General features: G+C 38.8%; 1 protein-coding gene across 8 annotated transcripts in view; it reads left to right on the top strand.

The window, feature by feature from the left end:
* Nucleotides 1-21,914, top strand: part of lrp1bb (low density lipoprotein receptor-related protein 1Bb) — a 341,490-nt gene that overhangs the window by 243,517 nt on the left and 76,059 nt on the right. For all 8 annotated transcript variants that reach the window (XM_061691330.1, XM_061691337.1, XM_061691332.1 and 5 more), the window contains 9 exons: nt 631-820; nt 2,506-2,710; nt 8,431-8,623; nt 9,497-9,622; nt 11,776-11,904; nt 12,500-12,619; nt 15,827-15,940; nt 16,160-16,309; nt 17,161-17,283. In XM_061691330.1, coding sequence (XP_061547314.1) covers nt 631-820; nt 2,506-2,710; nt 8,431-8,623; nt 9,497-9,622; nt 11,776-11,904; nt 12,500-12,619; nt 15,827-15,940; nt 16,160-16,309; nt 17,161-17,283 — 1,350 coding nt within the window. The remainder of the gene's footprint in view (nt 1-630; nt 821-2,505; nt 2,711-8,430; nt 8,624-9,496; nt 9,623-11,775; nt 11,905-12,499; nt 12,620-15,826; nt 15,941-16,159; nt 16,310-17,160; nt 17,284-21,914) is intronic.

A 21,914-nucleotide genomic window follows, 5' to 3' on the forward strand; every position in this document is an offset into this window, starting at 1 on the left:
TGGCTGAAATACATCCCACTGGGTTGTCGCGCGACTTTTCCATGCTGCAACTACGAAGAGCTCTAAAGCGAACACGCCAGCGCGAAGCCCATATGTTGGCTGCCAAGGACTTTTTGAAAAAAATGTCCCTTCTCCTTGCTCTTACACTCACGAGCGACAACAAGGCGCTGTAAAGCGGCCATGCCAGCACATTATCCAAAAGGAAGATATATTTTTGGGGTGTAGCCATAGCTAGCTACCAACCTAACTGCATGTAGCCGTGTTTTAGCCACGCCCAAAAAGTCAGGAAAACTGAAATGGTGAAAAAGTGTTTAAACAATACAATTGAGTACTACCTAATTCTCAGTCTTTGCATGTTTTCAGTATTTATCTTCAAATATACAATGTATTTATGACGAAATCTCTGAATACACTTAATGTGATCTTTAAGGAGCAAGATATCTAAATATAGACGTAATCAGTTGAGTTGCAAAAGTGTTGCTACTGCCTAAAACTTGACATGATACATGCACTGCCCTTTGCGTTGTGTTGATAGATGGTAGATCCATGCAAAAACTTTGTGCTATTAGTAGTCAGTCATATTTATTTATTATGGGGGGGGAAACGAATAGCTTTTTTTGTTGTTTACAGGCGTGGGTTCGGTTGAGGGCCTGGCCTACCACCGAGCTTGGGACATGCTGTATTGGACCAGCTCCACGACCTCCACAATCACCAGACAAACCATTGAGCAGAGAGGAGTTGGTGTTCTTAGCCGGGAGGCTGTAGTTACTCTTTCGGAGGAAGATCACCCACACGTCTTGGCCCTGGATGAGTGTCAAAAGTCAGTAGTGCTTCTTTTGTCCAAATCAAATTTAACTGCATGTTTCATCTGCTCCACTCACTAATACAGTCCACGAGGTATGTCAGAAATGTTCCAGGACTGGTGTTACATAAAATATATTTGAAACTCAAACTACAATGCCGTAATGCATTGAGATATGAGTCTAATTCATTCAGTGACCACGTTCGTATTTCAAAACACTCAGATCTCAAATAACTTTTCCCCTTTGAAATCAATGGAAATGAAACTACAACGTAATTTGTTTCAGCCCCACCAAAAAGAAAAAGAAAAGTTATTATTTTATTGTTTTTTTTCACAAGAAAAATTGCTCTCAATGACATTGTATTGTATAAGAAGAAACAGTAATAGCATTTGTTCTCCACATAACTTAAAACCCAGAAAATGAGAGCATGAAATGCAACTTGGCAGTTGGCAAACCAGCTTGCACATTACTGCCACCAACTGACATTGTCCTTCCACTACAGGGAAACCAATGTGAATTGATGGTGGTCAAATGTTTGCTGCAGGGGTCTGAAATGCACTCTTATCTCCAATTTTTGCTCAAAAATATAAAAAATCGGCCCGGAAACAGCTCATGTCTCGAAAAACTCATAAGGCTTGGCACTCGTATCTCAAGGCACCACTGTATATATTTAGTGACACCAATCCTGGAACTTGTCTGACAACTTGTTTATGATATATTCAGTAATTACCGTATATTGTTCTTTAAAAAAAAACAAAAACTGATATGACTATTTCCATGTGAAGATCTGTTGGTCTTAAAAATAAGTTATGAGTGCTGCTCTAGGTTCAGGAGGCATTTATTTTTTACAAGAAAGCTTGTAAAAGCTGCAGGACATTTCATTTATGTTCGTAAGTTACAGACTAAATACCAAATCATGCCAAAAGACAAATTGAGATATAATCATTCCAAATGAACTGCAACATTATGTATAACCATGTCCACCACACCTTTTAGACTAGAGCTCCATCCTTTTTTTTTTTGGTTTGTTTGTTTGTTTGTTTGTTTTTTGTTTTCTTTTGTTTTTTTGACAATTTAGTTATGATTTCTATCTTTAGACCTCACCGGAACTGGAAGCCTTGATATACCCTTGATGAACTGTGATTTATCTTCTTAAATGTCTCTTGTAAAGACACACTGGCCCTCTCACAGAGCTAATAAAACCAAGATATGAATCTTTTTTTTTTTTTTCACAGGATGCAGGTGTTATTTGTTTGTATTTTTAGCACTATCTCAAAACCAGTGATGCTTATCCGTATTATCTTGTTGAAAAGGAGTTACACTTTATCTGTGATGAGCTCCTTGAGGGTGAAAGGGGGGAAGATGACATGACACAGAGTTACAGGCTGGAAAAGGTTTATATCTTATTGATGCTGTATTTAAATTTTATTAGTTTTTTTGGGAGGTTTGTTTCTAAAGAGAGCAGAATTCCCATGCGAACTGTATTTTTTTCTGAAAAATAAATATAATACATTTTTCCGCCTTTGATATTTTTCAGGCTATTCTGCAGTTTGTGTGTTTGGTCAATGCTTTTTGACTTTGAAGAAGCAGTGAGATGAAATACTGTAATGCTTATTCTGAATTCTCATTGCTAATTTGCTGAGAACAACAGCTGCTCACCCATATTAAATGCTTGGTTCAACTTCCCCTCATTCCTTTGTAGCCTGATGTTTTGGACCAACTGGAATGAGCAGAGACCCAGCATCATGAGGGCCACCTTATCAGGCAAGAACATGAGGATTATCATCGGTACTGATATCCTCACACCCAATGGACTGACGATTGATCACAGAGCGGAGAAGCTCTATTTTTCCGACAGAGGCCTTGGCAAGATTGAGAGATGTGATTTCGATGGATCCGGCAGATATGTGAGTATGAATTTAAATGTTGTTATATTCTGTCTTGGTGTCTTGGATATGACAGTATCCTAATTAACCCTTATCCACAAAAATGTTCATGCTTTATTGCATGTGTTTGTAAATAATAAAATCTGTGGGACTGTAGTTAACCAAAACTATCGTAGTATTGAAGGTTTTTGTTCTGTTTGAAAAACTTAATTGGTCATATGTTTTTGTTCTGAAATTGTGTTTTGGAACTTTGTATGTCCATATTTTTTGTTTGTTTGTTTGAGTAGTCTTGTAACATTTACTGCAGATTTTGTTCTGTATGTGGTTTAGGTAAGAGTCAATATCGCTATAAGGCCTTCCAGACTCCACCCCCCCTCCCGAAAACAAAAAGTTCCATTGAACTTCATATTCATTGTATTAGCTTGATGTCATTCTGTCAAAAATGCATATTGGTCAAGCTTCCACACGTCTAATACATCAACTGTACAGACAATGTAAATGTAAATAGTAAAATATGTGAGCTTGCCGACAGCGTAGACAATGACAGGCTGGACATTTTTGGCTATTGTTGTTAATTTTTCATGAATAGTGGACCTTCACGTAGCAACATGATTGAGTTAGAAAGCTGATTGTGTGCGTTTCAACAAATATATTTAGAATTGCTGAAGGTTTTTATATCAACTGATATTTCACCATGACAGAGTGTACATGTTGCGCTTGACAACACCCAACTACACAAATACTGTAATATGATGAAGATTATGAAACAAGTGGAAGTGTATATTCTGCAACGAGTCTCGGTTTCATCCTCCTTTAAGACAAAATAAAATGTTTGTAATGTCACGGAACTTTAAAGTAATACACACTATAGTTAGTTAGCAGTTACCTCATGTGTATGCGACATGACAAAACCACGTACATACAATGGAAAAAAATGGTACAAAAAAATGATAATGTTGGTATGTGTTCAAATATTTCGCCACTAATAATAAGACCTCAGAGTTTCATTATTACCTTTTCATGATGATTGACTGATTCTGATGAGGACACCAAAGGCACTTTATAGTGATATTTGACCCTTAAACACAAGGACCACACTAAATCTAGCTAGATTGGGGGTTTGAGGAAGGATTCAATAAGGAATTTGTTAAATATTTAGTTATATTTCAATGTACCAGCATATACTGTAGTTGATGAAGCCAGTCCAAGACAAAGCCTTAGCTCTTTGTTTTGTTCTTTGGTATGATAAATCTGCTTCTGTGGAAACCTCCATGCTAATCTCTGTAGAGGCTGCCATTGTTTACACGCTTGCAGTTTTATTTATCTCTCGACACATCTACCGCATGACCATAGTTCACAATCATTTCTGCTTCAATCTTGGCAAGATGGATTTGTGGGAAAATGGCAAATCTGGCTACCCTGCAAGTGCCATGCATCATGTGGCAGATACTCATTTTTTATTTCTGTTTTATTTTATCTAACATTGGAAGTTATAGCACGCTGGCCTTTGTAGCTACAGTACTACAGGTGATGTAAAATGATGCATTAATCCCTCAATAAGAGAGGCCTCCGATTCTATCCATGGGGTATGATACATGTACAGTACAGTGCAGTGGTGCCTTGAGATACAAGTGACCCAATTTACGAGTGTTTCGAGAGACAAGTCATAAGTTGGTTGACTTTTTTGCTTTGATTTGCAAGTGCAAACTCAATATACGAGTGCTGTATGGTGCCACTAAACTCACCTCACTTCAGCAGTTTGGGAGAACAAATCTTCAAAAAAGAGGTTTCAAGGTGTGAAATTCCACTTCTAGTTGAAGTTTGTCAATCTAAACAAACTAAGAGAATTACTTGTATATTTAAAACAACCCAACAACTTTCCCTTAAGAATGCCTCCGCTATCTTAATCCTAGCTCATAATTAAAAACGCCATTGATGGGCTAACACTTAAGCATCGATAGTCACGTACTTATAACCCTTTGTGCAACTGATATTTGAACACAAATGGTCGAGCAACACATGTAGACAGAAACCATAACAATACTCACAGGCATATATTTTTCTTTTTTTTTTGTGATAACCTTGACAAGATGGCACCGAGCCATGTGGTCCCCTCGGTTATGTGCTCTCTAGTACTGTCTCTGTTTTTTTTGTGTGTTTTTCGTTCATCTTTGGAGACATTACGTGAATCACTTACACAAGGGAAGATTTGCTAAACATTAGGGGGTCTACCCCTGACTTTCTTTCACCAACTTTCACAAATCAACTCAGTCTTTTCTCTGAGTTACTCACCGGAGCAGCGGCCGTGGTCTACGGAGCATGGAGGCGAAGGCGACACCACAGAGGGAAGCGAGCCGGTGTGCAACTCCATAAGAGAGGGTTCTGAATGCTGTAAGAGAGGATTCTGAATGCTGCTCCTGTCGATTCATCTTGCAAATCCACCCTCCCTACCCAACAAAATAGACCAGTAAGGACTTCGGGCATTCCGCCGCCCTGTGTTTCACGGAGACATGGCTTTGTGAACGCATCCCCCGATGGCGCCGTAATGCTTCTGGGCTTCCAACTACACCAGGAAGACCACTTCACGGAGTTATCGGGGAAAACAAAAAGCAGCGGGATATGCTTCTGTATCAATGAAAAATGGTGTACCAACGTCACAGAGCTCAGCACACACTGCAGCCCGGATTCACCGCATGAGTTCACCTCTTGCATCTTCACCGGTGCCTACATTCCTCTTCAAGCTAACACGAATGCCACATCTCTGTCGGCTAATTACACATTATTTGTGCACTCACTGTAGTAATCTCGCCACTCTTCACTATATGCATATCTGTTGTTGACCAATACTGGCCACTCATGTAATTGAGAAGTATCTGCACCATTTGCACAAATGTCAGTGTTCCAGATTATCGCACTACCCGTCACTTAAAACTGCTTACATTTCTTGAAGTCTCTGTGCCATTTGCACAATGATAACTGCACCAGACTATTCCTCTATTAGTCATTTCAAACTCTTTTAAATTGCTTGAGGACATTTGCACAATTGTCCCCCAAAAAAAAAAAGTGTCAGCATTAACACATTACTGGTAACCTTTCATTGCTCAGTGACTCTCCATACTGTGTTTTTATGTCACAAAAGTATTTTCTGTCAAATGGCTGTCTGTTGTCGTACAAGAGCGGTTCGCATGACCGGAGACAAATTCCTTGTGTGTTTTTGACATACTTGTCAAATAAAGATGATTCTGATTCTAATTCTGAAAATGAATATTGTAACAGCAACATACTGAATCACAGTAGTTGTGAAACCATTTTTGTTCATTTGTGTCTGCATGACTGTATTATACTCCCTCTGGTAGCCAAGGCAGGCACACCAGAAGGAGCAGCACAATGAATTGGATTGAAGCATGGAATCATGATGCACAAACTGTTGAATTATTTGTGTTCGATTGAATTATATTATTACTGTTTTTATTAAGTACAATATTATAGAATGCTATTTTCCATTCTTAAAAAGCAGATTCCAAAATGGTCTGGAACAGTGGGTTGAAGATTATTTGCGATATTTATGTTTTGAGTTACGAGCGTGGTCACGGAGCAATTTAAACTGGCACCACTGTATATGGCATTTAGGATGGATTTACATCATCTATATAGGCAGTGTAAAGGATCTGACTACACAATGTACCTTTTTTTTGGGGGGGGGGGGGGGGGGGGATCAAACATGTAGCCCAGCGCCTTGGCCCAACTCAATTAGCAATCCATATGTTGACTGAGCCGGGTCAGCTGAAAAGCCTTCACCTTCCGGTCTGTACCTGCCCCTCCTGCAGTCTAATTCCCCTAATGAAGGCTTTGCTACGAGATTACCCAGTGTGCATTCCAATTAAAATGTGTAAATTATACCCAAAGTGGCTGATGCTCAACTTCGACCAAACCAAACTACAGCAGTAGAACCCTTAACATATGTCCCACACTGTATCTACAGAGCTGGCATTTTTTGTTGCTACTCCTGTATAAAAAAACGCATTATTTCACATTAAGGTGGATAACCGAGCAGTCTTGAGAAGGCTAACTACTTTTCTTCACGACTGCTCTGCTGCTACATTGTAATGTGAAAGCAAACAAGCAAAAACTCTTTTAGTTAGTCCTTTTTATTTTTGATTCATTCTTGAATTCATCATTCATGCTACATTGTTCTATTTGTGCTGAATTTAAGCCCCATTTTCATCAATTTAGTAGTTTGGGATACATTGTTTTGCATTTCCAATATAGGATCCAAAAATACAGTGGTGCCTTGAGATATGAGTTTCATTTGCTCTTGCAACTCATAACACTCATATCTCAAATGATCTTTTCTCATTGAAATTAATGGAAATGCCCTAACTCTGTTCCAGCCTCCCAAAAAAATACAATATAAATGTTTGTAATATGTTTTTAATCAGAAAAATAGCACTCTATAATCGTATACTTTATAAATATATACAGCAATGACAAATAATGCAGTAATATTGGTTGGTCTTCGCAGAGGATGAAAAAAATATGGCATCTTTCTACTTGTGTTTCTCTTGTCATGCGCAGTAGGGTCAGAACACCGTGACACAAATGATACTTGTTACCCCATTTATGCTGTGTTGCATTGTTTGTTAGCATTAGGCTAAACGGACTTCAAGAAGGTAACACTATGTTGTTGTTAAAATACACAATGGGTAATTCTGTTAGTTTTCTGTTTAGTTCAATGGCCAACTTCAGCGGCGAGTGGCATTAAACAACTTGAAGCCTCTTTTTTTTTGAAGAATTATTAATTATCTGTCAAACTGCTGCTTGTTGTGAAGTAAGCTGAACTGAGTTCACTGCCACCATGCAGCGCTCGTGTCTCAAATCTTTGCTCTCAAGTCAAAGCAAAAAAAAATCAGACGACAGCTCGAAGAACTCAGCGAGTCACTCCTACTGCATCTCAAAGCACCACTGCATACTTAGCTTTGGTGGAGGCAAATATGAAAAACAAATACTCAATGTTACATATAATACAAAAGGCAAAGTACCGGTATGTTAAATATTATCCCATTTGCGTAAACCACACAAGGCATATGCAGGTGGTTGTAAATGCTTCCCAAATCCCAAATAATTTCCTTGCCGGATGTTACCCCATCTGGCGTGCGATCGTTCCATCTCGCTCCCTCTCTCTGTCACTGTCTCACGCTCGTCCCATGGCCAGTTGGTGCATCTGCGTGCTGGGCTTCTTTAATCAACACCTGTCCTAATCATACCCAGTATGGCACAGGGCTAATGTGACGCTGCTTACAAGCCTGTTGCACTAATGGAAGAGACTACAGAGCTGCTGGAGGCTGTGATCCTCCTACACAAGCGTGAAGAGTCCCACAAGGAGGAAGCTGATGGATTCCTTCCTCCCTGCCAATGACAGTGCAGTTTACCCCCCTGCAACATCTGGGTTCAGCAATTGTGTGGGGTGATGCGTTGATTAATGCAAGGAAACATTATCATCCACATTAATTCCTTGGCATGCACTCTGAATATTGGGGACGGTTCCTCTGGCCAGATCATGAACAGATGTCGATGCATTGTTTGCTGATGAAAGAGCAAATACTGGTCACAGAATATGTGTGTATTCATTTTTGTGTTGTGGGCCTTTTATGCACACATGCCTATAGAATAATCTTGTTGTCCATTTTTATTTCAGTTATGAAATGCCATTGTTATATAACATTATTGTCATCCACCTCCAGGTCATTGTGAAGTCAGGTCAAGGAAACCTCTATGGACTGGCCATCTATGCAGATTTCATCTACTGGTCAGACTGGGCTCGCAGGTCAGTGCTGCGGTCCAACAAATATACGGGCGGTGATGTCAAGGTGCTTCGAGCAGACATACCCCATCAGCCCATGGGAATTATTGCTGTTGCCAGGGATACAAACAACTGTGAGTACTTACACACCCCGAGGTTCAATATGTGTGTAAAATTAACGATGTATAGTACAGTGGAACCCCACATATTCGCGGTTTGGCATCCGTGCATTCACCTGTTTGAGGATTTTTTTTAAATTATTATTATTGCAATACTGTACATACAATGTTAATTACAGATAGTCACACTGACTTTTTAAATGTTCAATCTCCTTACCATACAATATACTGTCTACTTTTTGAGTGTGACATTTTATTTGGTGATGTGATTTTTTTTCATGTAAAATATTTCCCTTGGCGCAATAAGGGTTGGGAAACACAATGTTAAATGCCTGAAAGTTTGTGTGTATATTCATATGCATCCATCAATAATATTGTATGGTAAAAATATTGCAGTTAAGATAAAGTACTGTGACGTTAACATCTTGTTTTATTGACCAGTGTACTGAACACTATCACATTAACATTTTACATGCATTTTTATGTTTTATGTGGATTATAGTTGACAATATTAAACATGCAATTGAGAGTTATTCATGTGTGATAACCCAAATTCTGGATTTGGAAAAACATCATAATGTATTTGAGTTTTGGCTCAGCAGCTGCACATGAATTGGATAGCAAAATCCCTCCCAGCAGTCATCTCCATTACCCATAAAGAATCAGGTTGGGTAGTTTCGTTATTAGACTGAAGAAGGATCAGGCACATTTGCCAAGAAAGGAAGAATGATCATTTATTATATTTGGAATCCCATCCAGTAATGGTACAGTGATTGAAAAAGAAAGCCACGAGGTGTGTCTTTCAATAAGCCGAGTAACTGATGACATCGAAATGAGGAAGCCTTTCCTGCCTCTGCATCCTTAACACTGCTTTAATTATTTTTGAAGGTGAGCTATCACCGTGTCAACATATGAACGGAGGCTGCGGTGACCTCTGTCTCCTGACCGCCCAAGGGAGGGTCAATTGCACCTGCCGTGGAGAACGCGTCCTCCTAGATGACAACAGATGTGTGTGTAAGTCAGATTCAATTATGCAGAGGCTACAATTGCTAACCCGTATTTGCACTAGCAGATATTGATTTCAATGGTACTTGGCATGGATTAGTTACTTGAACATGAGGTGTTTATACAGAGCTTAACCTTGGTGTTTACAGTCCAGAGGGTTGGTAAAGTATGGCCCGCGAGCCTCATATGACGCATTCTGTTCTGTAATCTGGCCCACCGAGGGTTTAAATGATCCGTCCTGTAATAATTTGCCCATTACTCGTTCTTTTCCTCAAATAAGTTATTTAATTAGTTATACTTACTAATAATACAGTGTTCCCTCGCCACGTCGCGCTTCACGTTTTGCGGCTTCAGTGCTTCGCGGGTTTTTCCAAAATATTCATTAAAAAGATACAGCCATATCGGCAGCCATATTGCGGAAAGACACGCTGTTTCATGTTGATGCGCGCGAGAGAAGGTTTCCCTGCATGCCAAACAAAGAGATGAGTTGACTCAGAGGCTTTGTACATGCCTGTACTGTACTGGCATTCATGCAAGGCACGTGATTGGTTCCCGGCGCGACATGGACCAATGAGAGCACGAGTGGATTTATCCCATGAGCTGATTGGCTGCGCATCATCGCAGCCTCACCCAGCAGCTTTCCTTATTGTGTCTCGCCAGTCTCGTCCACGCTGTTGTGTTCGCAATAACTTTTTTGTTTAAGCGAAACTGCTTCAATAAGGAAGCGAAACGTGTGGTAACTCCGCGTAATAAGAGAATTGTGAAAATGGAAGCTGCATTGGCATTGTGGATTGCTGATTGCACGGAAAAGACAGTGAGTTTGGACACTAATATTATCAGGACAAAGGCCAAAGCACTCTATGGCCAAATCTGGCCCGATGATGACAATGAAGAGGCTGAAGAAGGTGCTGATGAATGTAATTACTGTATAATAAATGTTAATTATTTTATAAGGTTTTATAATTAAAGATTTAAGTAAATACGTGTACTGTTGTAATCTTTGTCTCAAATATGTAAAGTATAAATACTGTTTACATATTTTAAACATTCTGGTACCCACATACACATCCACGAAAATTCCTAGGAGGGCAAGTCCTACTTCGTGGTTTTTCACCTTTCGCGGTCCCCATTAACCGTGAAAAACGAGGGAGCACTGTACAATGAAAAATGAAAATGAACTATTATTTTCGTATTAGTATTTTATATATTTTACATACTATGGTTGGGACAGTACAGGTAATGTATGGATAAGCAGTGTTTTTTGTTCACATTTGTGTTTTAAATTGATATACATATTTATATTACTGTATTAGCATGTGTATACAATTAGTCAAGGAAGAAGAGGCAATTTACCATTCGAAAGAGCTGTTTAAATAAAAGTTCACTTGAAATAACATAATATTCAGTACACCATAAACAGCAGTTATTGCTCACAAAAAAATAAAGAGAATTTTTAGCGAGATTAAAAAAAAAAAGTTGTTGTCTTCATACACAAAACACGTAGCGAATCTGTATTGTACCGTGGCCCAAAAAAAATAGCTGCGGCCTTCAACTCCCTCAAGTGGTATGCAAAATAAAATCTTCAAACTGCGCATAACGTTAAAGTGGCTTCAAGTGGTCCCGCCTGCATTCTACTCTGCAGGCATGACCAACCCATGCTAAATTCAACTGTTAAATTTAGGTTTGGAGTTACATCGCTGAAATGTGCATTAAGTGACCAAACCACACAACTTCAAGCACAGAAAAGGGCTCCATATATTTAGCAATAAATACTCCCACTGCATGGGTTAATTGTTTGTGTTTATCTTAAGTGGCACAGTATGTTTGTTCCAAAGCATTCTCAATATATACTTGTTATTTTGCTGATGTTACCTTTTGTGAGTCTCTCAACTGTCACGTGTCTAGCAAGGATTACATAAGGATACAAACACAGGTCATATAGCTTATGTTTCACATTGTGACCACCCCTGGGTTACTCTATAAGAAATGGTTTAAAATTCTTTCTGTCAAATAAATAATAATAAAACAATAATAAAAACCAAAATCTTTTTGCTGTTTTATCTTATGTAGCGAGAATGTTTGTTACACAATTCATCATACTACAACAGATTTCCCCTCCATTATTGAGGTGAAATTTTGGGTCTGTCTTTCTCTTACTGCAGCAAAGAAATCATCTTGCAACATCCACAGCGAGTTTGAGTGTGGGAATGGAGAGTGCATTAGCTACGAGCTTACCTGTGATGGAATCGCACACTGCAAAGATAAATCTGATGAAAAGATGCAGTACTGTGGTAAGAAACACTACAGTAACATGGCTACAGTTCTCAGATTCACAGGGGTGTCAAACTAATTTTTGGTCACATTGCAGTTACGGTTTCCCTCAAAGGGCCATTATGAGTCTGAAACCATATAAATGGTTAATCACTTCATATTTTTGCATATAAAGAACAAATTGATGGATAACCAATTTTACATCGGAAATCAAGGATAAAATGTTCTTTACTTTCTCTAACAAAAGGGAGTGGTTACAAAACATTTTTATAATATTGTAACATTATTTGACAATTTGTGCGACTGACTGGCGACCAGTTCAAGGTGTAGTCTGCTTTCCGCCCAAAGTCAGCTGGGATAGGCTCCAGCGCCCCGTGACCCTAACCAGGATAAGCGGTGTTGAAAATGCATGGATGGATATGAGAATTTGAAATGTTGTTACAGTGGAAGTTGCTGCACATGATTTGCTTTCGCGGGCCACATAAAATAGATTTGGTGAGCTGGATCTGGCCCCCTGGCCTTGAGTTTGACACCTGTGAGTTAATGCAAATTGCCGGTTGCTATGGTCATAGCAATGAATTCTAACCATTTACGTATGCATTGTAATGCGTCCAGACAACAGGAACTGCCGTAAGGGTTTCAAGTCCTGCTACAACCAACGCTGTGTGGCCAACAGTCACTTCTGTGATGGGATAGATGACTGTGGGGATAACTCTGATGAAGCTTTCTGTGCCAGTAAGTCAAGGCCATTTGCTCTTGTGTTCAAACCGTCCTCAGACGTCTCTGAGGGCAGGATCCGGCCACGTTTATGCTTATATTCATACAAAACACAAAACCACATGCTGCGCTAAGCCTCTCTCTTTCTAATGAGTCCCGAGATTACAGAGGCTGCACAAAAGATGAGTCCCACCCCCAACGGACACCCGAAAAAGCTGCTTTTGAAAGTCTGCACAATCCTTTTTGGTCCTTCACCCGGCAGGCTGGCATTGTTTTGGTGATTTTAGCAGTGTGAAAGAGTCCCAACAAGTAGAGAGTGGTCTTCCCTCTGTAAAATTCCCAAAAGGAATAAAAAGGGATTATTTACACAAATTTCCCCTTGAGGAATTCCAACCCCAATTCCAATGAAATTGTGTTAAAAATAAATAAAAACAGAATACAATGATTTGCAAATCATGTTCAACCTATATTTAATTGAATACACTACAAAGACAAGATATTTAATGTTCAAACTGATAAACTTCATTGTTTTTAGCAAATAATCATTAATTTAGAATTTTATGGCTGCAACAGGGTCATGTTTACCACTGTGTTACATCACCTTTTCTTTTAACAACATTCAATAAACGTTTGGGAACACTAATTGTTGAAGCTTTGGAGGTGGAATTCGTTCCCATTCTTGCTTGATGTACAGCTTCAGCTTTTCAACAATCCGGAGTCTTCGTTGACGTATTTTACGCTTCATAATGCGCCACACATTTTCAATGGGAGACAGGTCTGGACTGCAGACAGGCCAGTCTAGTACCCGCACTATTTTACTACGAAGCCACGCTGTTGTAACACGTGCAGAATGTGGTTTGGCATTATCTTGTTGAAATAAGCACAGGCGTCCATGAAAAAGACGTTGCTTGGATGGCAGCATATGTTTCTCTAAAACCTGTATGTACCTTTCAGCATTAATGGCGCCTTCACAGATGTTTCAGTTACCCATGCCGTTGGCACTAACACGGCCCCATACCATCACAGATGCTGGGTTTTGAACTTTGCGTCCATAACAGTCCGGATGGTTCTTTTCCTCTTTGGCCCGGAGGACACGACGTCCACAATTTCCAAGAACAATTTGAAATGTGGACTCGTCGGACCACAGATCACTTTTCCACTTTGCATCAGTCCATCTTAGATGAGCTTGGGCCCAGAGAAGCCGGAGGCATTTCTGGGTGTTGTTGATAAATGTTTTTTTGCTTTGCATAGTAGAGTTTCAAGTTGCAGTTATGGATGAAGCGCCGAAGTGTATTTACTGACATTGGTTTTCAGAAGTGTTCCTGAGCCTCATGTGGTGATATCCTTTAACATTGATGTCGGTTTTTGATGCAGTGCCGCCTGAGGGATCGAAGGTCACGGGCATTCAATGTTGGTTTTCGGCCTTGCCGCTTACATGCAGTGATTTCTCCAGATTCTCTGAACCTTTTGATGATATTATGGACCGTAGATGATGAAATCCCTAAATTCCTTGCAATTGTACATTGAGGAACATTGTCCTTAAACTGTTCGACTATTTTCTCATGCACTTGTTCACAAAGAGGTGAACCTCGCCCCATCTTTGCTTGTGAATGACTGAGCAATTCAGGGAAGCTCCTTATATACCCAATCATGGCACCCACCTGTTCCCAATTAGCCTGTTCACCTGTGAGATGTTCGAAACATGTGTTTGATGAGCATTCCTCAACTTTCTCAGTCTTTTTTGCCACCTGTCCCAGTTTTTTTGGAACATTTTGCAGCCATAAAATTCTAAGCTAATGATTATTTGCTAAAAACAATAAAGTTGATCAGTTTGAACATTAAATATCTTGTCTTTGTAGTGTATTCAATTAAAAATATAGGTTGAACAAGATTTGCAAATCATTGTATTCAATTTTTATTTATGTTTAACACAAAGTCCCAACTTCATTGGAATTGGGATTGTATAATGAGTATAGTGAGACCTTGACTTGCGAGTTTAGTTTGTCCCGTGACCATATTTGTAAGTCAAATCACTCATATCTCAAATCAACTCTCCCCTTTGAAATAAATGGAAATGCCATTAATCTGTTTCAAACCCCTCAATATCGCCACAATTTATTTGTTACATGCTTTTAACTCATTCATAGCAGTGTATGTTTAAATTCACCAACTGGAATTACTGCTACCGACAAATCTATTCGTCAAGTGCGTTTTTCAACAGGTAGGTGTGGAATATGGTCTTGCCCAGCTTGTCTATGAAATTCAACTAACAGATCCCTGTAGAGGCGGTCTTGCACCGCTTTGGATTTGTGACTAGCAAAGCTTTTGAGTAGAAGATAAATATTTGGCAGTGTATCTTGGCTTGTCACGTAGATTATGCGGGAGAGAAATGTCAACATTTTGTAAGTAGGACAAGTTTGAGCTCCTCACACTCAAACAGAGAACTTATATGCATGGTATAAACAGTATGTGTCGTGGAAGGTAGTAAAACGTATGTTATGATGATGAGAAAAAAATGACGTGGTTCATGTACAGAATGATAAAAGCTACTGACGTTCAACTTGAGCGTACGGTGAGTCAGCGTCAGTCATGCCAAGTTTCATAGTTGGATATCTGTAAATAAAATGTCAATGTAAATGTAATGATTTTGCCATGAAAAACCCTTTCTCAGTCAGTTTTGTTGTTTGATAAAAGCAAAAAACTATTCTGTCAAAGTCACTGTTCTGCTTTATTTCTTTTCACAACAGGTATGTTAGTTAGTTTGCTAACTAGCTTGTTAGTTAGTTAGTTACTTACTTACTTACTTACCTACTTACTTAGTTGGTTAGTTAGTTGCTTATCGCCATTGAAAAACAGCTGACATTTCCAGGTGACCCCTTAGAATAAATAACATGTTGTGAATCTTGATATTAAATATCAAAATATCAAGGATTTGGAAAAGCAAACATAAATAGGTGACATTACAAGACTTATATAAATTAGGAAATATCCCTTTTTGCATTTGCACATCGCCTATTAGTCATCTTACAACAGAGGGTCATAACATTTCATCCTAATGTCAGCACAGCCACGTAGCTGCACACACATCACATCCAACACAGAGATTTTGAAGTAGCAGCTTGTCCCGTTTTTTTATTTTATTTTTTTAAATCCAAGTATTGTTGTGTGCCATACTTGTCATGCCAACTCTGTTATCCTTGTGAAATGGTAATTCTCTGCTCCCAGATGTCACATGTGGCTCATCAGAATTACCCTGCAAGGATGGGAGCTGTGTACCCGGCACATCCTGGTGTAACCAGGTCATTGACTGCGCTGATGCCTCAGATGAAAAAAACTGCAGTGAGTCCTTACGGCCGTGCTTTTTTATGGCAGTTTAAAAGGAAACATGTCAAAGCTTTACCTCTAGCAGTAGAGCTGTTCTCTCAGTTGGATCCAACCTCTTGAATATGTGCTTGTCACATGGATCACAGTGAATAATGCCCCCAACACCAAAGCTTACCTCTTCCTTTTACTACCACGGTGACAGACAGTTATTGTGGTCTTGTCTTTTGTATTCAGACCACACCGACTGCTCTCACTTTTACAAGCTGGGGGTGAAAGGGAAAGATTTCATCAGGTGCAATTCAACTTCACTGTGCATCCACCCCTTGTGGATCTGTGATGGTGCCAATGATTGTGGAGATTACGGTGATGAGGCCAACTGCCAGCGTGAGTAACTGAGAACAAAATCCCACTTTACATTGACATCACTGCGTTTTAACTTTCAAAAACTGAATTTTCAGATGTGATCACAAGATGACACTGCAGATCTAGTGTTAAATTTGTAAATCATGATAATGAGATCAATATACACCAGGGATTGTCAGTTACAATTCAGAGGTGTCCGGCTGGAAATAGTTTTCTCAGAGCAAAGGTCTGAACCTCAAAATGTTTTGATTTTGGGGACCCGACCTGTCAAACAAAATCAAAATGGCACTTTTCCTTTTCACATTTATTTGTGCTTTTGCAAATAGGATGGTTTTTTTTTTTTTACAGCTGCATTGAGACGTTCCTTTACGACGGAAACGTCTATGAATGAGTGAGTGATCAGTTGTGTAGCTCTGATGAACTGGGCTCCCAGTTCATTTATTTTGCATGTTCTGACGTCCGTGTTCGGTGGATTTGTTTGGTTGAAGGATCCGTGTTTCTTTTGGAAAAGCAGTCTCGGTCTTAATGAAGAAAAGTACTGGTCCATCCATTAATTTTTAAAAACATGAATGAATGTTTTCTTGATCAACTTTCGTAACTTTCGGTAAAGAGGAAAATAAACCGTTTGATTAAATCATTACGGTTACGTTTTCACAACAAGGGCTACTGTAGTTGTGAATATAGCTGCATTCACGGTCAGTGACAGTGAGGAACAACTGTGGCGTGACAATGCACATACTTAATTTAACAGCAATTTACCATGGGTTTACATGAGACCTTGACTTGGTCCAGACTCAAACCACGGCCTGCCATTTGAAGATACCTGATTATACACGGATACCTTTTTCTTCTTCTTCTTTTTGTCCATCAAGTTTCCCATGGTCAGAAGTGCGAGGAAGGCCACTTTTCATGTCCCAGTGGGAACTGCATCTCCAGTGTTTGGCTTTGTGATGGTCAGAAAGACTGCGAAGATGGCGCGGATGAATTCCAGTGTGGTAAACTAACAAATATCAACACTCTGCACTGAATAATATTGTTTGTGTGCCGTACAGAATACCATTGGAAGATGGGATATTTATCTTATTTTGTTTTTGTGTTTTGTTCATTGAGCCAGATCCAGCCTTGCAAACAAACATTAGATACAATATGCAGCATAATGAGGAGAGAGCGATAGAGTGACAGTGATAATTTATATTGCCATAAGGCAATTTCATGTAACTTTTTGTTTTCTTGTATTAGAGATTGATCTTGGAGCTCCTTTTTTGAAAGTCAAATTCACATCCTGAATTCAGAAGGAAGCCTTTCTCTGCCAATCATTGTGAACATCCTTTTATAGTCTAACAATGAGCATTTTGCCATGTGACTTGTGTGATATTGAAGATCGTATGCTACCAGTTACTGTCTGATCTTGAACATCTTGAATCTACACAGTATGTAAGAGGCAGCAGACACAATTGATGTAGATTGATGTAAAATATATATATATATATATATATATATATATATATATATATATATATATATTTCTTTGCATTGCTTTTGACTGGTTTCTTGAAAGTGACCACTCCTACAATTGTCCTAAAAGTTCCAAAGGTTTACTATTTTAATTGGAGAACTTACATTACACCCGTATCTAGTACGTGCACTGGAGGGGAATCTATTTCTATATGTACCTACAACAACACCCCCAACCCCCGTCTCTGCTGCCATTGGTTGGGTTATGTAAATCGACCAGCATGACGGAACAAAATGCAGTTGAATTTAAAGGTAGCACAGTATGAACATGCCACCATCAGAATTCACCCAAGAATAGCTGTTCATACCTGTACGATATAGATAGCTTTCCAGTGACGTGTTGAAACATTTCCTTATTCAGGTAAATCTTCCCCTCATATGGATACAACCATGTTAACTGGGCACCAAATCCTGGTGGACAATGTTTCTTAATTGTTGTTATACATGACTCTCCTACTAGCATGAGTATTTACCAGCCAACTTCCTCTCCCGTTTATTTATTCTCATGTTATAGCCAGTGGGAATTGTGAACAATTCCAATTATCACGCCGTGACTGGCAACCAAACTACGAGTCAGTTTGTTGTCAAGTTGACGTCATGTTCTTATTCAATCAGTATTAGACCAAATATTATTGATTTATAGCTGCTAAATGTACCAGTGGAAACAACTATCGATACATTCAACACAATTACAGACATTCTTTCTTATTCTTTAAATAGAATGTTGAGCTCATATTGATGTTTTTTTCTGATCTGTGCGTCGACACTGCACTGTCAGCCATGATGTATATACCAAATGTAACACTTGAGAGTCAAAATTGTGTCACTTGAATCATGCAGTCTAAGTCCAGCCTTGTTTATATATGATGAGTATTTAACATTTTACATCAGTGGTCAAACATAGAAGACTAATATCAAATGCATGTACTTGGCGTTTACGCTATTTGATGAGGATACTACAAAAAAACTTTTGCTTTCCTGTGCAAGCAGTACTTTTTTCACATTCCCGTTGGTAGGCAGCGGACGCCAGTGCAGGGTTAACATTTGATTGTCTTTAAGTTATCCGATATATTGTGTGAATTATTGTTAGAATGGTTTATTACACGTGAGCATTTCCATCTCCTCCTTTTGTGCCAGTTAGAAACAATGACAGCCCATGCTTCATATTTGCCTTCATGAGAATAGATATGAATTATGCCACAGCTTGTTCTGTATAGCATTTCAGGACAAGTAGACAATACTCCCATTTTGCTGTGTTAATTATCATATAAAAAGCTCCAGACGCTGATAATCTGACTGCAAAGGCAAAGGGGTTTCAGGAAAATGTCATCACATTTCAAATAATTTTCAATTCCACGTCCTCTTCGATGAAATAATCATTTGTCACTTCGCTGTGGATGTGCTATTCAACTCTATACAGCGCTGTTCCATGTGAGACGTAGAAGAATAGCTTTGCCTTTGATACATTTAACATGTGGCAGACCTGCTATTTGTAATGCACTTGAAGTGTCTGAAGTGCAAATTTAGTTTCACGTACAGCAACTCTGCATAATCATGGTTTCCAGATTTAGCCATTTAACATTCTTCTAAGCATTATCTTACATCTTCACAGCTAAAGTCTGAGAACAAGGTAAACGCACGATAGGCACACACGCACATGTGCCTATACCCCTCGCTAGCAGAATCCATATCCATAATTTCTTGTCCCGTCGTCTGACCCACAGCGCGCATCCTCCCTCTCCTCTCTCATCAAAGCTCTGTCAGACTCTGGCAGACCTGGCATCCAAGAGAAAGCCACCAATAAATGAGTCCCTGGGCGAACGCAGAGTGACTTACAGACACACGCTCAGTGCAGATAATGACTTTATGCGCATTTCTACATAATGATCACCACAATGCCTTTCCATTAACCTCTGTTTCCCATCACCACTGGGTGCTTCTTACCAAATAGATTAAAGGAAATTACCCTCAATAATAAATTCTTTAGAGCTTTGATATTGAAAAGTGTGCCGTATAGTCTTGGGCTATCATTAGATTAGTTGTATTGTCCACGCTATATGACCATATATAATTATCAAATTACAATAAAAGAACACATAAAAAGGCTAAAGTGACCATTAATTAGTGTGACCTACCCTTACTTTTCACATTTATGTCACATGACATGTTACACTGTAAATATACTGTTTTTATGTGTATAGAATGTAGTGAACCATCCGGAAGATCAAATTGCTGGAGCCTGCCTCTCAAAAACCTAAATGGAGTGTAACCCTAATTAATCACATTCATAATACTTGTGCATGGAGTCCTCGATTTCCGACTGTGTTCTGAATTTGTGTGTCGGAATGCCCTGCAGGGGTGTCAAAACTCATTTTAGTTCGAGGGCCACATTCACCCCAATTTGATCTTAAGTGGGCCGGACCAGTATATCCGTGGCCTCATAAGCTATAAATATGGACAATTAATTTTTTTACCATTTTTGGGTGCACATAATTACAACTACGGTTGGGAAAATGTTCATATTTATTGATTATTATCTTGTTTAAAATCGTATGAGCAATCTCAAATGTCATAACAAAAAATTGTGCAATTTCAACAGTATTATAAATCAGTGTTTTCATTTACAGTTGCAACTTACAGATGACAGTGGATCATCTATAAACTATATGTACCTTTGATAAAACAACTTATTGAGAAATAATTTTAGATATTCATACATTTTCACATCCATCGGGAAATCTTGAACGGTTCAACTAACTCATCAAACTATACAACCTAAAGTGTGAACCTTTCAGAATGTAAGTGCAGTTATCCCTCTGCCTTGAAAAATGAAGACAAATTAAATGTATTAGCTATGTCTATTAAGGACAGACATAGCCACAGTAAGTGCAAAATAGAAACTTAAATTAGCTGCTTATTTAGTAGTCACCCAGTAGCTTGCCATAAAAAGCTGAAAACACAAACTATGAATCTATATGAGGTTAGCTTTAGTCAGCACAAACAATTAGCAAGCCCTCTTCAACTATTAGCACACATCAAATTAGTTTGTAGCCTATATCTCACTAAAGCAGAAGTGACTTTCAGCGTTTCCCTGTCAGGGATCTCTGCCAAAGCGAGTCGCTCGCATGATTTGTTTGTCTGACATAACCCAAATATTTTTATCTAGGCGTTAATAAACCCATCTGCCAATTAACTTCACAAACTCGTTTTTAACTGCGCATGTTCACATTAAATTGCTTAACAAACAACACATGAAATGATTGCTTCACACAAAGTCTCACTCTCTTACTGAATATGGATTGGAGGCGTGCCCCGCAGCACTGACCTTTTTACCGTAATTTTTATGTACAATGTGCATTTTTTTTTTTAATTGTAAAAAATCAATAGTGCTCATTATACATAGGTATGGGAGAAAATGAAAAAAGATTTCACATTTTATAAATGTCTGGCCACCATCAAGAGGTTATGAAAACAACAACCATCATTAATTTCTTTATGGTTATGTTTTGTTTAATGATAATGTTTTTCTGAAATGCTTGACAGTTTCAGTTGAATCCCATTAAAATAAAATGACATGACTGGCCCTTCATGTTTTCTTGAAAGACTCGTACCCATCTTACAAATTCTGCCTGGTTTAACGATTATATATGAAATAAGAATTGTCATTAATTTAGGATGAAGTAATAAGCCAGGAGCGACGTTTGTGTTACTTCCGGTTTATCGTAAATTTTATTTGATTGTTAAAATCAAACTAATGTCTCGAAAAGGCTACCACATCAAACTTTAACTTTAGGCGAAATGACGACAAACCTTTTTAAATCAGTCTCATGATCTGTAGGTTGCTACAATCTACGATGTTTTGAGTCCTAGGTTACAGAGGTTTACTCAAATTCAGAACACACACAAAATACGACCACGAGTGGAATTTTATGGTATATTTAATGAAACGCACAACTACAATTACAAGAAAATAACACTAGGGGTAAACGAAAGAAAGAAAATAAGGTGTACAAAAATGGAAATTAGGACATCGTGTGTGTGGTCGCTGGGCTGAAATAAATGAGGGTGTGAGCGTTTATTGTGTTAAGTCAGAGCAAGAGAAGGCAAAGTT

Source organism: Phycodurus eques, chromosome 12 (genome assembly GCF_024500275.1).
Source record: "Phycodurus eques isolate BA_2022a chromosome 12, UOR_Pequ_1.1, whole genome shotgun sequence".
NCBI classification, from domain to species: Eukaryota; Metazoa; Chordata; class Actinopteri; order Syngnathiformes; family Syngnathidae; genus Phycodurus; species Phycodurus eques.